At 32.0% G+C, this 18,500-nt stretch overlaps 1 protein-coding gene across 1 annotated transcript in view; it reads left to right on the top strand.

Annotated features, from left to right (window-relative positions):
* The first annotated feature begins 263 nt into the window (after positions 1 to 263).
* The window catches only part of LOC149907815 (major facilitator superfamily domain-containing protein 12-like), a 29,581-nt gene continuing 11,344 nt past the window's right edge, over positions 264 to 18,500 (top strand). The window contains exon 1 of the mRNA XM_090102921.1: positions 264 to 374. Within this exon, the coding sequence (XP_089959047.1) occupies positions 355 to 374 (20 nt within the window). The 5' untranslated portion in view covers positions 264 to 354. The remainder of the gene's footprint in view (positions 375 to 18,500) is intronic.

Consider the following 18,500-nt stretch of genomic DNA (forward strand, 5'->3'; position numbering starts at 1 on the left):
GCTATTATATATTTTTGTGGCTATTCAAATGTAAATAATAATGTACGATTTTTATTACAAAGAAACATTTTTTTGGACAAACAGCGTAGTTTAAATCATGCTGTTTGTCCTTTAATTTACAGATTAGTCTGATTTCTTCATCTTTATCATATAAGGATAATGAGTGTTGTTCAGCGTCATCGGACATGGGAGAAACAATCATCTAGAGATCAATTTCGCCATATTGGTGAAAGTATGAAAACAGTTTCGTGACTGAGTCAGTGGCGCGACATCCGCCGATGTTGCCACGTTTCGTTACTAGGAGACAGACTCTGATTCAAGGAACCTTCGTTTTTCCATGTGACTCACTGGATTATGACTTGTTTGAAGCTTTTGTGAGTACTTTAGTTAATTGAGTTTAAGGCCCTTCGCTCATGGAGCTACTCAAAAAGAACTAGTCACAAACTCAAATTACTAACGAGTTGCCTGAGCGTCACAGCCCATACATGTTCTATGGAGATTCGCACACGACGCGACTAGTTACTAACTGGTGAGTAACGCGTTAGCAACCAATCACGCGCGACGCGTCGTGTCGGTCTCCACGCTACTGGTTTCCCGAGTTTCATTGTTTTTTATGATAAAAATGAACGAGCAAACATTGACAAGTGACTGAAACCTTATAACTTGAGTAGCGTTGTATGCGAGATACAATTTGTAACTGGTTTGTAATCGTAATTACTGATTAGTTCAGTCATTTTTGAGTAGCTCCATGAGCGAAGGGCCTTATATCAATTTCATTAACAAAATCAATTTTATAGGTGGAGTACACACGAGCAGACGGGTCAGTGGTCACCAAACTTCAATTTTTTTATGATTTTTTCTGCGGTCGAGTTAACGTGTCACGTGATGTTGATTGGCTGAGAGCATATTGTCAGCTCTAAAAAATGTCGACCTAGATTTAATGACGGGTTAAGAAACAAAAATTTTAAGAAATTGGTTTCTCGTGTCTCTTTCTCATCGCTCAAATATCTTTATATTTACCAGCTTTTACTTTAAGTCATAGAAAATAGAAAAAATATCAAGAAATAACATTAAGTATGAAATAAACATTAATAATATGCTACAAATGGCTCAACACATGTACTCACTAGGTACTTGCCTTTTAACTACTGTAAATTTGATCTTTTATTTTCATTATGAATATGTTACTTAAGGTTCTGATATGACTAACATGAAAACACACAACAGTCTAACCTTATTAAATTATGCCTAACAGAAAACCCTTAAAACATTACCGTATTACGTGGAACAAATTAAAACAAACACATAGACTGGCAAAAAATGGTAACATTGGCGTTTGCCGCCATTTTCCAATCCCAAGTGCATTGTTAAAAGCCGACGATCAGATTACATTTCAACCTTTATTGTCCACTATTTCTGTTCACAGAATTTACGATATCGTACATTTGTATAAGCCTACACATTATACATTAAAATCGTTATCAGCGCTTATACAATTGAGATAATATTATTTATTGAATACTAAAATATATGTAAGTAGTACGCGCACGTTACAAACAAAAACATTATTGCCTAAAAATTTACTACGCAAACAGTACTTAAATTAATACATTTATTCAACCTTTAATTCTGGGAATCTTTATCTATGACAATGAGATGAGCATGTCTTTATTGTTAAAATAGAGTATGAATGTGATTCAGGTCTCTCTTTTATAATTAAATTAATAGATTAATATGCTTCGTGTACTAATGAAATTCAATTTTGATATTAAATTTACTTAGCAAGTATATCAGTTATTAGAAATGTGATTATTAATTTATGCGGCCATTCACATCATGTCACTGAAACAAATATATTATTTTAATACTTATTAAATTAATATTTACATACCTCATATTAAAACAGACCCTTTATCAAGGTTTTAATTGCTTTGTTTCAATGATATTCAAATTTGAATAATTGAATACATGTAATAATTTAATGTAGTTAAATCAATTTTATATGTACTTAGTTAATTAAAATTCTTGATGTTTCATTTATTTTAACGTGAAAAGTCTCTACATAATGTACTATCGTAGTATTATAATATAACATTATAATATGTATATGGTAACGTTAAAAGTTTAAAACTATTATAATTTATAAGCATATAATTTTTCAATGAAAATTGTTATGTATTAAATATTTGCCTTATCTAAAAGGTACCAACTAAGTAAAGGTATTCAAACCGTAACAAGCAATTTTATATTTCTGAACAATGCTTGTTTCTTAATAGAAGTGTAGGTATAATATATTATGTACTTACCGATTACACGTTTCATTATAAACATAATCTATCGAAGCGAATCCATCATAACAATAAATACAGCTTTACAGATATAAAATCTTGAAATAGAGCAAAATATAAATAATAAAACAAATCAGCAGTGTAAAACCTGGTGAATAAATAAATATCAATATCCCCTCATCAATTCAATATTTTTGTAATATTTACTTTTCTTTCTTTAATTTAAATTATTGATCTGCTGGTTGAAATCTCTGGTCCTCAAAAATATAGATATTATTAATATTTTACACCAAGGACTCAAGTTTTCAACTTGTATTACATGCCCCAGTATTACGCGTTTATCAACTTTTTCCCCTCATTACTACGGCAAAATGTTCACCTTCCACAAAGAAATCTCGTTTGTAATACGATTCGATTTTAACTTTAAATTACTGGGTCAAATAAAATGTAGTCCTACGTATGAGCAATTTGAACAAATCAACGTAACTGGGTCACATTATATTATGATGACCGTGGACTATGCGAGATGCCGTGCTCATGAGATTTATAGACCGCTATTCTAATAGACAAATTACACCCCGCGTATTCTTTGTTAAGTATAGTGACGTGAGAAAATGTATTGCATTACATTTTATAGTCTGTGGTAAGACAAATGTAGAGGTATATTTATGCCGTCAATCCATACTAATATTATAAATGCGAAAGTAACTCTGTCTGTCTGTCTGTTACTCAATCACGCCTGAACTACTGAACCAATTTGCATGAAATTTGGTATAGATATATTTTGATACCCGAGAAAGGACATAGGATAGGTTTTATCCCGGAAATCCTACGGGAACGGGTTTTTCTCTGAAAACGCGGGCGAAGCCGCGGGCGGAAAGCTAGTAACATTATAAGGCGGTCGTCGTAGGTATATTTAGGTGAAATAAATATTAAAACACATATACACAAACAAAATATAATTTATGTAGTAAATGCTGGTAATAATCTTCGTGCAGTAGGTAACTATTACAGCTTACACAAATTAACATAAGTTCAATATTTATTAAATGTAAATGTACAATTATTCTTTGAAGTGTATGCTTAAAAGTCTTCAAGTAAAAATCTAGCCAAATAAGCGTAGAACAAAAGCCTGTCCTAATATATAAGGGAGTAACAATAAGTGATTTCCCTCCTATATTGTGCTGGTACGTGCTATGAAATGCATGGGTGACGACAAATCCATAGAGAATTCATATGCAATTCGTCGAACGCAGATTGTTTCGTGTTAACTGTATGAATATTAATTAATTGCGGTAAGGATACCATGTCGATTGTCGCACATTCCAATTGAGTACGTTCGCACCTTTTGTTTTCGTCCTTCATGGTCTTGCAAGAACTGGTTTGTAACTTCCTGGGCTAGCAAATATTACAAAAAAGGCAACAACTGTTTACTAAGGAGATGCGATATCCCTTTAAGGTTATCTGTCTGAAAATGCAAAAGCGATGTAGGCGCCTTGAAAAGAAAAAGTAGAATAAATAAAATATGCACACGCAAGTAAACACGCTTTAAGGATATTGATTTTCTCAGAAGAACTTATTTATTTAACCTAACTTGTTTTTCTACAGAATTTTCCTCTTTCATTAATAGTTTTAGGTATTTTTGACTTAACGTTAATAACAGACTTGTTATTAACATTTCCGACCTTTAGTCTGATTTTTAAAGTAAATATAAACTGCTTCACAGTAAATTTGAATTCATAACGAGTTTGAAGTTTTCAAAGGTGGTTCGTATTTTTCGAAAATCTATATCATTAAACTTAGAAATGTTTAGCTTTATTAAATATATTTTTATTTTCATTGCTAAACTAGATCGTTAATGTGTCTATAGAGTCCGTCTCGAATAATGGTGCAGTCATTAAACCATTGGACTATGGTTAGTGGGAGAATCAAGTTTCCTCCCTATAGTCAAACACCCTCATTAGATTAAAATTTCTTCAAATATAGTTTAAGCTAAACTGAAATATTGCTAAATTAATCTTAAGAGCTCAAATAATAAAAATTATCTCCAAGTTTCAGTTGGAGAAAATAAATAGAGAAATTTAATAGAGCACTGTTTACAATTTAACCTTGAGTGTGGCTATTTACCAGAAAAAACATATAAAAATCCTTATTTATATCTAAAAACAAAGCAATAAAAGAACTGTAATTCCACGTAAATAAATATTTTTATGACTTCACCATTGTAATTCACATACTCGTACAAGCGAACACGCGCATTGCGCCAATTTGACAAATTTTATTGTTATTGTTCCAATATTTTCCACAGTTATGAACGGGATTAGAAATAAAAACGATTTATTATTTTTATTAAAGCCTAGGTCTAGCCAAACATGATATTGATGACCGTTTAGCGTGTACAAAGTGCGGTGACCGACATGATCCCCATCTAACGATCAACTAACTGCCCTTTGAATAAATTAATTTCGTTGAACTTATTATAATAAGCAGTTGCGACTGTATAGTGTCGACGACTTACTATTATTGTTCTATGTTACCTTATATTTAATCCCCATATAATTAATTTTACTTGCAGACTATAAATTATTGTTCGATGAAACAAAAGTTATGGATATTCGTACATAACAATTGAAACATTTTTTTTTTGTATTGTTTAATAGTTTTCTTGAGGAATTAAATTATTAGAGGAAAATAAATATTCGTTAATTACCAGAATGTAAACCAACCCATCCTCAAGTCAGTCAAATCATCATCATTAGTAGGTATATAAATTCGTCACTACTGGCAATGTGACATTGCGAACACCAATGTTCCTCAGCCAAGTCGATGAAACCGTCGTAAAATTTAAGGCATGTCATGAAATTCTTGATGCATCATGAACATTCCTATATAAAGTAAATTTACCCTTATTATCTGTTACCCAAAGGTAACCTTCGACCTACATAACTTTTTACAATTTTACATAATATACCCTTAAACAATTACGAGTAGGTGTATCAGTGACGTTAAAAACTCCCACCTCAAACGCAAAAACAACGTATTAGTAAATTGGTCAGCACAGCAAATAACTTCAGGATTTGCAATGTGGGCGGTGTTAAACGAAGGGTTAAAAGCGACCACGACACTACGCAGGCTATGCAGGCCAAGTTTGTTAATGCAAAGACTACGAAACAACATTTGTATCACCCCCTAACCGCAAAACAAACTAAATTGTCCATACACGACGCGCTTTACCAAAGCAATTAAATTGTTCAGTGTGTGAACTTTGTTGTTTTCTTGTTATGCAACAACATGGTCGACATAATTTCATAAATAGATAGAACAATGTTTTTTCTAAACATAGAATGTATAAAAATTGTTTAAAGCATAGGTACATTGGTAAGTTCGTATAGTAAAAAATAATATCTATACTTAGTATATGAATTTTCATAAAATATGTAAGGCTGTTGTTAATTTTTTATAATTTAATTATGTCACATCATTTTAACTCAAAGCTTACCAAAGTAATAACTCATTATTGTAGCTATTTTCGTAGTTTCGCGGGGCAATTTGAGAAACTTGATAAAAACTTTATGATAAAATGATTTTAAGGGGAAACCTTCACCGTTTACTGACTATTAAAAAAGTTTGAAGTTAGAAAAGTAATTTTAAGGAAGACTCGCTCCGGGTCGTGTCTACTGTAATTTACTTAAAGTTTCAAAAGGAATTAGAAACAATTTATTTAGTATTAAACTATAGCAGAATTTGGTAATAATCAGACCATGCACGGGGTTGGCAATTTCCGCGTCTAAATGGAACAAATTTTCAAATTCATATGAATAAGTAGGTCGTATAACAGCAGGGAGACGGGCGGAATGCAACTCGTTATTTCTGTTTAGACGATAAGTAATTCACGACGTGCGACAAAGCCCAGATTGTCGCGGGTTGCGAGGAAATGTGAAAAGTTAGCAACTTCACCGATATCTTGGTCGCACATCTGCTTAGGCACGTGCTCAAGCCCCCGTTGTAGAGGGGATTGGATACACTCGCCACGTAATAGCTCTTTAATTATTTAATCGAACACCAATTTATATGTCGTATGTACGTGTGTTGTTTATAAATAATAAAACATATCTTTAATTAAAGTCAATTTGCCATTAAATATAGAAATTCTTGCAATTAGGTATTTATTTTTGTTTAAAACATAAGTTAAATAGGCGATTAAGACCATTGACGTATTTTTATTGATGAGTACATTATTATTTATTAGTTTATGTATAATTATTATTCGTATATTGTATATAATGAATGCTGTTATATTGGACTAGAAAATCATTTGGCGAACCGCGAAGTGCAAGTCAATCAAGCTCTACCAACAAAATATTTAACATTTTAAACAGAATCTCTCAGCTTATAATTCATTGAAGCGATTAATTAATCCTCAAAACATTTTAGACAATTTATTTACCTTCTCAACATTAGACAGAATATATTTATTTATTTATTTATACTCTTTATTGTGCTGCCAAAATACATAAAATACAAACAAAACTTATTCTAAAAGAAAAACAGCACAGAAGGCGGCCTTATCACTTAAGAGTGATCTCTTCCAGGCAACCAACTGATAGAAGGATAAATTATAAACTAGAAATAGGAGGTAGGTAGGTAGAAAGTATACGCAAAGATAAATAAATACATAGTAATGTTATACAAAGATAACAAAAATATTATTAAATAAAGATTATAAATTTAATAAACTAAATACTATAAAACAAACACATACATACATATAAATAAACATACATACATATATGTATAATAAACATACATACATATAAATACATATACCTAAAAAATAATAAAAGACAAAGGACAAGGAGTCATTAGAGAAATAATATATACATATTATAATACATATAATTAGCTAAATATGCTATACCGAGTCAAAAGCCAGATTTAAATAATGATTTCGGACGAGATTTTTAAAACAAGTTAGGGATTGGGCTTGTCTGATGTTTATCGGCAATTCATTCCATAGATTTATGGCAGTGACTGTAAAGGAATTACCAAAGTAATGTGTGCGACGAAAAGGAGTAGACAGAACAAGCCTATCGACCGAACGAAGAGAATAGCTTTCACAATGCAGGAAGTTGAATTTCGTTTTGAGATAGGAGGGGGTCTTAGGGTCAAAAAGAATACGATACAGGAGAAGCAAATAATGCACATTCCGGCGAAGACGAATTGGGAGCCACTTGAGTTTCTTGCGGAAAGAGGAGACGTGGTCGTATTTACGGAGACCAAATACGAACCGAATACCGAAATTCTGAAGTCGCTCAAGTTTGTCTAGTTGCTCAACTGTTAAGTCAGGAAAGCATGCATCAGCGTAATCAATAATGGGAAGGAGTAGGGACTGTGCTAGCATAATTTTTGTCGGTATGGGTAAGAAGTTACGCAGACGTCGTAGAGAACTAGACGCGGCGTAAAATTTCCGACCAAGTTCTTGAATCTGGTGGGACCAAGATAAAGTTTGATCTAAGTGAATACCTAAGTTTTTAACATGCTTACTAAAAGGTATTATAACACCGTTAATATGTACAGCAGGCAATATACCCCAGTCAACCTCAGATATTTGATAAGGACTACCAACTACAATAACCTGGCTTTTTGCGGGGTTGATCTTAAGGCCGAATTGATCGCACCAAATGACAATTTTAGCCAGTTCATTGTTAATAGAATGAACAGCATTTGGTAGTTCATCGAGCGTGGAATGGGTATAAATTTGTAAGTCGTCAGCAAACATATGGTAGGGAGAAGTTAATTGAGAAGTGAGATTATTTATAAAAATAGCAAAGAGAATAGGTGACAAGACGCCACCCTGAGGCACACCGGCGGCAACTGCGCACCAAGTTGAATGTTTTTCATGAATATATATGTATTAGGTATGTGAAAACATATATCTCGAAAAAGAAACAATATTTACTATCTACTTATATTGATATGTAGATTAATAATATATTGTACTAGCTATGCTCTGAGTGATGATATATAATAGCCTTTAGCCTTCCTCGATAAATGGGCTATCTAACACCGAAATAATTTTTCAAATTAGACCAGTAGTTCCTAAGATTAGCGCGTTCAATCAAGCAAACAAACTTAGCTTTATTATATTAAGTATAGATTTAACTTCTATTTGAACTAGCAGGTTAAGTGCTAGATTGTAGCTAATTCACAGATTGGAACAGCTGGATAATGTTGAATTAGCTGAACCGGTCCTCGTTCATGTCCTGACTCAGCACCAATTTGTCCACCCACGTTACAACCATATTTTGCAATTGAGTAGATTATGCGCTTACGTTAGTTTCCTTTTTAAAGGGTAGATTAAACAATTGTTGGAAAATATTTGCAAATAACACAATAAATTTAGTTAAGTATAAAAATGTATTTGAGTTTTTTTCTGTTTTAATATTTTTATTTTCTGTCGCTTCATTAAGTAATCGTTTATTTTACAGTTTTAAGGCAACGCAAAAGTAACAATTTTAATAACTCACATGTAAATAATAGTACATAATTTAATATTTATTTATGTTTAAAAATATGGTCTTTTTTATTTTTTGTAATAAATATTATCTTATCAAAGATTATTTTAAATGATACCTACATTTAGAAGCACAAATAAATTATAATTACACACTGTAAAATCTAATATTTACAATATGAGAGTCGTGACTCGATGTTGCATAATTGAGGCTCTCATATCTTGAGTTTATGGTAGACTAGCTTTCCACCCGCAGCTTCGCCCGCGCAGTCAAAGAAAAACCCGCATAGTTCCCGTTCCCGTGGGATTTCCGGGATAAAACCTATCCTATTTACCGGGATAAAAAGTAGCCTATGTCCTTTCTCGGGTATCAAAATATCTCTATACCAAATTTCATGCAAATTGGTTCAGTAGTTAAGGCGTGATTGAGTAACAGACTGACAGACAGAGTTACTTTCGCATTTATAATATTAGTATGGATTAGCATTACGTTGTCATGAAAAGCTTGACATTGACACACATTAAGGAAACCAAATTAAGTTTTGTCCAGAAAAGTATTTGTTAAAATATTCCTGTTTACGGATTCAAAACTTTCTAGTAATTTAATCCATAATTTCCTTCATTTTGTGTGAATTCACACATAGGTACATATTACGTTTGCTTTTTTTACATGTCGTAGACTTGTCGAAGATATCTAATCAAGTAGAGGCTTAGGTAGAGGCAATTAAAAAATATCCATGAAACATATTGTTATACATAATATTATTGTATAATGTCTATCCGTTATGTCTATAGACTGTAATGTAACAAGTAACGCCATCTTTCGTAAGTTGAACGTAACAAAATGAAAGAACCATAATATTTTAACAGGGTTTATTGCTCTGAGATTTTAACGCTACAAGAGAGCGATCAACAAAATCAAACAATTCAAAACCAAAGTAGCTCGTTAAAATTTTTTTAATGAGCTACTTTGGTTTTGAATTGTTTTTACCTAGGAGTTATTTACAAACTCTACCTAAAAACTTCAATATTCCGTTACTACTGCAATTTTCTACGATACTTATTAGAAAAGCATTGTATAGCATAGCATTTTTGTATGTTTTCTATCCCTTTCCACATTCACCCTCTGATATGGATGGGAAACACATCTTAATGACGCTTTAATTTATTAACAAATGGCCCATCTGTTCAATTTTATTCAACTCTCAGCTTAATTTTTTTTTATTCTAAAGATAAAAAAATGGCTGCCGAGTAGGTATACCTACTCGGCAGCCGCGATACACGCGACATGCGCTACACAGACCAAAAAGTTTGAGACGATGTAATAAAAGTTTCACTTTAAAAATAATATGATTGATTTGGTTTTTATAACACGCAATGTAAACAAGGTTTTTGACATACATATCGTTATTTAGTGTTTTTACAACCATACCATATACTGTAGCTCAATCAACTCAAGACATAAATAAAATTAATGCATAATATTAACATAATTATTCCTTTTAGATACATCAAAGCTCAATTAATTTAATATTTAAAACTACCGGAAGCAAACATGGTATTCTTTAGGACCATTAATTAGAGATTTTAAATGGCAAAATAAATTGAATCTCTAATTTATATAAATATATATGTATAACATATTTTAGTACTAAATGAAGTTTGATTTTCCATCAAGTAATAAAGATAATTACTAGCAGGATTAATTTACAAAATGCCTGTGTCTCATAAATATGAAGAGACAATTTTTGATTCAAGTATCTTGGTAATTCAGAAATACGTTGGTTCACATGTATTAAGGAACACCTAACTCTCTCGATGGTCTCTAGTTTCTGCACTGGAAAGCTCTTATAATAATTTATAGCTCCAACCAAAGACTCACGATTTCTTCTGACTTATACGTAATAAAGTTAATGCAATTTATATCTGAATTGGCAAGTAGAAAAATTACGCAAGAGGAATTTTTATGTGCTTAATTTCCACTCGTTTTCACAATATTATCTAAGTACTTTAACTAGGTAGATAGAGGTTTTTTTTCTTCCCAAATAATTATCAATACTTTAATTTCCCGTTTATGAGAAGTAATCTGCAGACAAAACTATAAAAAAGGCTATGAAAAGCTTTTTTGCGTCCACTCTTCAACAACTCACTTTATGAGCTCGGTTTCAGATTTGCTACGATTGCGTCGTTCGTAAAAAAGCTATAGAGATTTGAATAGCCCATTATATGTTTAGAACAATAAATTCAATCCGATATGCAGTCGTTTAATATTTTATAGCGATAGAACTCGTTTATTCAATTTATAGTATATTTAAAAAGATAACTCTGTCATGAACGCTCCCGAAGGTATCTAGTCACGACCGGGCCGGTTTAAGGGGAGCTAACCTTATTACTCGGGGATCGTCGTCGATTTGCAGGCTAGATTTAGCAAGCAAGCGGTACCGTGATTCATTACCGGCAACTAGCGCCTGGCGACCGATCATTTGTGCGCCGCGCCACCTCGTGATTACTATAACCCTCAGTGGGAATGCACCAATTGCAGCCTGCCCTGCACTCTCATTGAACGTCATTTTGCGAACATATTATGGCAGATAAACGCGGACGTAAATGCCGCTCAACCAATTTTAAAACGATACCGGTGATTACTGACACGCGTTAAAGAGACAGAATGGTAGAAGAGAAATTGAGTTAAAATCACATTTTTTAACATTGTGCTACCAATAATGCCTCCACACTTAATTTAATGCTTATTAGTTATTATTCCAATGCTTCCTTCTTTCCTGTCTGTGATTTTTTCGCAGACGTATTCGGTAAATCTTTCACCTCCTTAATTGAAGTATGCTTTCATATTATGCTTTGAATAAAACTTTATTTTTATGCAAACATCTGAAACAAAAATATATATAACCAAAATTTAATTTAAAAATCTATTAAACCTGAATATCAATGCAAAAATTAAAACATGACTATCATAATCTGTTATTACCTGACTCTCCAATACCAAATGGTATTTGGCATGCCGTGCGTGGAATGGCATGTATAGAGTGTTAATTTTGTTACTTATATTAAGTGGTGAGGAACCGTTTATAGTGGTTAAAATGCTCATCGATTTGCGGTGCAATACGCAATCAGTCGCATTGACAGAGCGGCTCCGATGCGATGGCTCGATGTACAGACACGACGCGCCACTGTCGCGACTACATTTTTCATCCCCCTGACATCCGCTCTGTTAGCGTCAGCGAACTCGTAAATTTATTCGGATGTAACTCATGCGATGGATGGAAATAGTGTTTCGCGTATTGCGTAGATCCATCGTATCAATATAAAGCTAGTTAGCCCGCTAACGCATCCATCAAACGGGCAGCGAGCATGTCGGACATAATTGATTCACATTTAACAGCCCGTTTCGAACAGACTTCGTGTAAGTTCTCTGTAAGTTGAAATACAATCATTAAGTCCAGTTTAATATCGTCAGTAGTTCAATTCAGTAAAAAAAAATGAGATAGGCAGGTTTTTAGAGACAAACTACCTCAAATACGTTAAAATTAAAGTTGCTTAAAATCTATTAAACAAACATAACAAAAGAAAAATATTTCCCAATTCACATAAACCAGTAAATTATACGTAACGACTAACGGGGATTAATTCTCTCGAATAACTGCAAAGCTGTCTATTTGTCTATTTGTATTGGTTGACAAACATGACTTGGTAATTGGTTACAAGTTTAACATCGAAAACTTGAAAACTCATTTATCAAGTATAAATAAATAAAGGGATCAGGATTGAGACGAGTCACTGGTTGCTACAGAGATAAACTTAAAATAAATGGTTCGTGGTTATGTATTCTGTCTTTGAAAGTTTTACAAATCGGTTAACTTGTATAATACATTTAGGATAGGTTCGAGAGCTTCTGAAAAAATACAATAGGCAATGTAACAGAGCAAAAAAATTGTATTTTTAGATTAAAACTTAAAACGATGTTATATTCTTAGTTTAACGCTATAATTGAGCTTGATATCGCTTTCCATCAACGTTAAGCTGGCGACGTAACTAAGTCCCAGTAGCATTATCACGGATATTAAGGTATCTCCAGGATATATCATATAACCGATTATAATATCTATCCGATAGTATAGATAGGTACGAGGAATTAACTCCACTACTGCTGAGAAATAATACCTATTAGCATTCCAATCATTAAAAAATATATTGTTTGTCTTGACCTCATATTAAAAAACGCCGGAATTTAATTAAGCCTTTCAAGGTTTAAGCTTTGTGTTATGCTGCTTATTATTGAACAATACAGAGAAGGCCTAAATACCTATGTAATTTTAATTGTTAGATGTAGAATTTTTATCTGTTTGGACCTGAGATATTGATATCGCGCTAAGAATTGTCTGTATTTGTCAATAATAAACCTGTATTTCTAATTGTTTACGGACTGTACCGTTCCAATATATTTATATTTGAACGTTTAATTTGCCACGATAGTTAAGGTAATCGATCAAATCTTCTGAACGAGGAAAGAACGTAAATATTTGATAGTAGGTTTCTGTGTTAATTATCTTAAAGATAGATGTATTGATTGCTTTATGTTCATTTTATTGTTTTTGTGATTTCGTCAGAGCTTTAAGACAATTAGGTAATTGTATGATGAACCATTTAAATTCTGCAACCTCGATACATATAAATTATGTCTGTGTACTTCATAAAATAATGCACATAATGTTACAGAACTAGAAAGTAATGTACCTATTTTCCTTAAAAACATGGAAGGCAAGAGAAGCGGCTATTAAAGTATCATAATATAGAAACATCTAGTTTCGTAACCATCTTACAACTGTACTTTCTTGTAATAACTTGATATTCATTGAAATAGTACGTTTAAGTTTTTATGTAGTACCTTCCAGTATGGCGTGGATTATTTATCAATGGTAAATTAATACTTTGCATTTCCATGCCTAACGTTCATAACGTTTAATTGACGAGCTGCATTAAGTGTAATGAAGCATATTAGGGGGTAATTAATATTAGCGTAATTATAACAAACTAACGGTTGTCTGCGGTCAGTGGGGAGTTCATCCCTCATCATCATTACTGCACTTTAAACCTTAAAAATGGCATAACTAAAAGCTTTTGTAAAGTATTGATGCGAATGTATTTTTATTATTTATATTACCTACATACAGTCAGAGGTATTGTGTTTATTTAATACTAGCGGTCCGCCCCGGCTTCGCTCGTGGTACATATTTCGCAATAAAAGGTAGCCTATGTTCTTTCTCAGGGTCTAAAGATTGTCTGTGCCAAATTTCATCAAAATCGGTCCAGTAGTTTATGCGTGAAAACCATACATACATACATACAAACCTTTCCTCTTTATAATATTAGTATAGAAAACTTTTAAACAAAGGACACACGTAAAGTAAACACGCGATGAACAGTGATCTCTATATTCCTATGATCCTATCGTGGTTCATAATAAAAGGAAAAGATAGGTTAATCTTAAATAACGTTTACCCTTTCTCTAATTTTATTTTTCTTAAATTTGAAATTCTAATTACAAAACCTGAATCAAAGTAAAGCATTTCATTCTATTGGTCTCATAACAAAGAAAGCTTATTGATTATTTTAGCGTTTTTACATATCTTTAACCCTTTCCCTTTAACCTTGTAAAAGGTGAAATGGTTGCGTAATCGCAAACAAAAAATGCAAGACCCTTGCTTTAAAATATTCAGCTCTCATTTGCGTTGCTAAAGGTTGAAGTTTAGAATATTAAAACATAGCCTAATCCTTAAAAATAATAATTGTTTTACAAAACCCACAAAGAATTATATAAGGCAGGAATATGTATAATTTACACATGGCACAACCACGGTACCAGTGGCATGGTATTGTTGATTTTACACTTATTACTATCATGTGATCTGTTTACTGAATGTTCCATGATGCAAGTTCTTGTCGCTAACTAGAGCCTACTATTATATACCTTCCTAATAAGAAAAATCTATAATGGTCCATACAACCGGCTTAAACATTCGTTTAGTACTTAGTGTTAACGGTACATGTAACTTGTATTTGCAGTAAGCAGTCCCGTTTATAATAACATAAAGTGTGATTAAAAGCTACGTTTTTCTGGTTCTAGAAATCATTAGAGTCTCTTGGAAGAGACTATTTATTACAACTACTAAAGGATTGTCGGTATATATATGAAACTGTGATTAAACCAGATTAAACGGACAGTTAGACAGTTTTTTCAAAGAATACAAATAAGTATAAAAATAAAGTAACATACCTTCACGTAAAATGCTTATTTACATTGCCAGAAACAGGTATGTAATATAGTTCAGTACCTGTGTTCAGTACAGATCTTCAGTTCTGACAACCGTGGCACTGAAGCTGATAGGTAGTCAACCAATAACGGTCAGCGATTGAATTTAGAATTTTGTATAATTTTACAAGAGGAACCCCTTAAGTTTTCGCTTGAATGCAATAAAGTTATTCCTCCTCCATATTAAGTAACTATCTATGAATCTAAGCATTTTTTTTTCGTTTAAAAATTAATATAACTAGTAAGCTATATCATAAAGGTATTTTATGAACTTTTAAAATTATAATGGAATGGTAATCCAATTAATTTATTCATATTCACTAATTCTTTTGGATCTCATATAAATACGTAATGTAATTAAAATATCGAATCTGGACATTCATACTCAGTATACAGGAGCAGGCATTCCTGTTTTTCTAGCGCCAAGGAATGCGGTCCATTGCACCTGCTTTAACAACTTCGTTTAAAACATATCATTATCCAATGCTGTAACAAAAGTATCTCAAATCTCAGTAATTTATCAATTCCTACGAAGGTTTGTGTTAATAACTTGACAACTAGTTAAAGGCCGGTTTCACAACTACTGGATGTAGATGTTTAGCTAATTGTCAGTTAAAATTTTAGATTATCTATGAAAATATATATCAAAGTGTAACTACCTAACTATGACAATATGAAGTGATAAATCTGATGTTGAAGTTGTTTTTTTTAAATAGAGTCAGTCGAAGTAAATAATGTAGAGACTAGAGATAACAGATACAATTATTTATATTTAATTATAAATTTGGAAGAAATACATAAAAATAGGAATGTCATGAAAGACTTACAAATCTATTTTTAAACATAAGTCACTTAAGGCTGCAGTCTAGCAAAATTGCGTTTTCAACAAGTTATTTGACAATTTTTTCCCGGCTAATGAAATGATAAAATTTCATATTCAATTAGTGTTATATACGCAATGCGCGTGAATTTTTTCACATTTATAAAGTTACTTTATGTTACCTTAATCAGGCCTTCAAGATAAGTCTATTTCCCCCAAAGACATTTCGAGCTAAGTTTGTGCACTCACTACGTTGCAACCGATTACAATTTACACAATCTGATCAGCGCATTATTATCCTTATATAGTCGTTATTAAAAACTGCTGAACACAATTGCCGAAAAACTTATGATTTTCTTAATTAGAACGTTATAAATTCATTAAATTTCCCATTTTTTGCCTTAAAAAATCTATTGATAAATACTGCTAAAAGTTATTTTTTCCATTAATTTATTCGAGTTGGTTGAAGACCAATGAGTATTAATCCTTTAAAAAAAATTTTTTTTGAATTTTGATAATTCCTTAAATATTAAAAAAATATTTAAAATAATTAGGAAAAATCCTAGCGAATTTCTTTAGTCGCGCTCCTTGGGCCGGAGCGTTCTGACGTGTGCTCTACGCTCGATTTTCCTTCATACCGAAGTGAAAGTTGCTCTACTTCATTAAATTTAATATTTTTGTTAATTGATTATTTTTATCTTAGTTTTGTGCAAATATTCGTATTTTTAAACATTTGATTTCGATATGGAAAATAAACGAAAAAAATACGCGTGTAACTACTAGAAAAAAAATTATCTTCGAACATAAAGTTAATGAAACCAAATAGATTGCAAAGGTGATTGGCAACAATTTCTTTATTTTACGGGGTGTCAGTAAAGGGATGTATATTTCTTTAAAACTAAAGTAAGCTCATAAATTTTCTTATAATATAATTTTTTTGAAGTTCCAAAAATTTTTATTTTTCGTTTGAGAAATACGAAATATAATATAAACTTGTATTGAGAACTTGAACTTCCCAAGTTCATCCGGGGAAATCCCCATACGGGGAAAATGATTTGTTTACTCCAAAATTGATCCGAGGTGTTTTAATTTTTTCTTCTAGTCATTTTCAACGTAGCGGCATGTTGTTTGATTATTAATTTTGTAACTTAAATACAGGATGTTGGTTTTATATTCTGATCTTACAGACGCGCTGACAAATTTAGTCCGCCATTTCTAGTTTAGTCTACCAACTCTAAGTACCAATATTAAAACGAATGGATTATCATCACATCATCAAAACTCAGATGTAATGGAAGATCACAATAACATAGAAAATTCAGTGGGTGTTGAGAACTAAACAAACAGAAGTAACAGAGACGTGAAGAATAAAAAAAGAGGACGAAAACGATAATTCGTTGATGTTTTCCCTTTTCGTCGTATTGTTAGGGTACATCACCAATCTTCAAAAAACAAAACTGATGATTCCCAATTGCTGATTAAACTGAAAAACAAATAATCGACAACAGTGGTGAAAATTTGCTGATCACAATGAAACATCCTTCAGTGGTAGCAGATTTACTCATTTCAAATGTATCGGTGAACAGCGTAAAGGAGAGGAGGACAGGAAAACATTATGAATGTGGATGATGGATTGTATACAGGGTGTAATCGATAAGTATGTGCAGGCGATTATGACGTTATTATTGCAGGTATCAAAAAACTTAAAACTGATATCGAAATTACTTTACCTAATGAGCAAAATGACAATAATAACTTTTTAAAAGTATAACGAGAAATATCTAAAAAATTTACTTTATACACTCCCATATCAAAAAGGGAAAATGGGACTAGTAGAAGTTAAATGTCTAATTCCGGCAAAAGACATGAATGCGGAAGATGCGGTTAAAAAAAATTAAATATTTGAAATACAATGCAAAAAATAACACTTTTGTCATAGATAAGAATCATGACTATTTTTTCTAAATTCAGGGACAACTAAACGTTGCAGAAGCAGAAGTCTGCTTATTGGCTGTTTGGACTGGAGTGAATAATTCGTTAAAAATATAATATATATAAAAAAGTATGTAACGTTTAGGCAAAATAAAATGATCAAGATTTTACATAAATTGCCTACTGTCAGAATTGATTGATTCGAGACTTCAGCATTCGATGCCCATCAAGGACCCATCCTATATCATTCAAGCGATTGAAAAAAAAGAGATAAATCCAGTGCAACCGATAAAGCATCAGAATGCTAGCAAAACATTTATTAGGTTTATCAATATAAATCTATATATTACACATAATATAATAAATCTGTAGAAGACGCGAAGACTGACATCCGCGCGGACGGAGTCGCGGGCGGAAATAAATATCTTTTGTTTTCATTTAACACAAACATTACATTTTTTTTATTATATACAAAATTTGTTTATCCGTTTTATTAGTTAAACTGAACAACTTTCACTAAGAAACTTAGGTCGAAAAAAATGTATAGAGTTCTGCATTTTGTATGGAAAGCTTATTTTTTTTTATATTTCGTCCAAATTTCTTTGTAAAAGTTGATCA

Source organism: Colias eurytheme, chromosome 6, assembly GCF_061535395.1.
Source record: "Colias eurytheme isolate Ceu_HAF_F1 chromosome 6, ilColEury1 Martin Lab GWU primary, whole genome shotgun sequence".
NCBI lineage: Eukaryota > Metazoa > Arthropoda > Insecta > Lepidoptera > Pieridae > Colias > Colias eurytheme.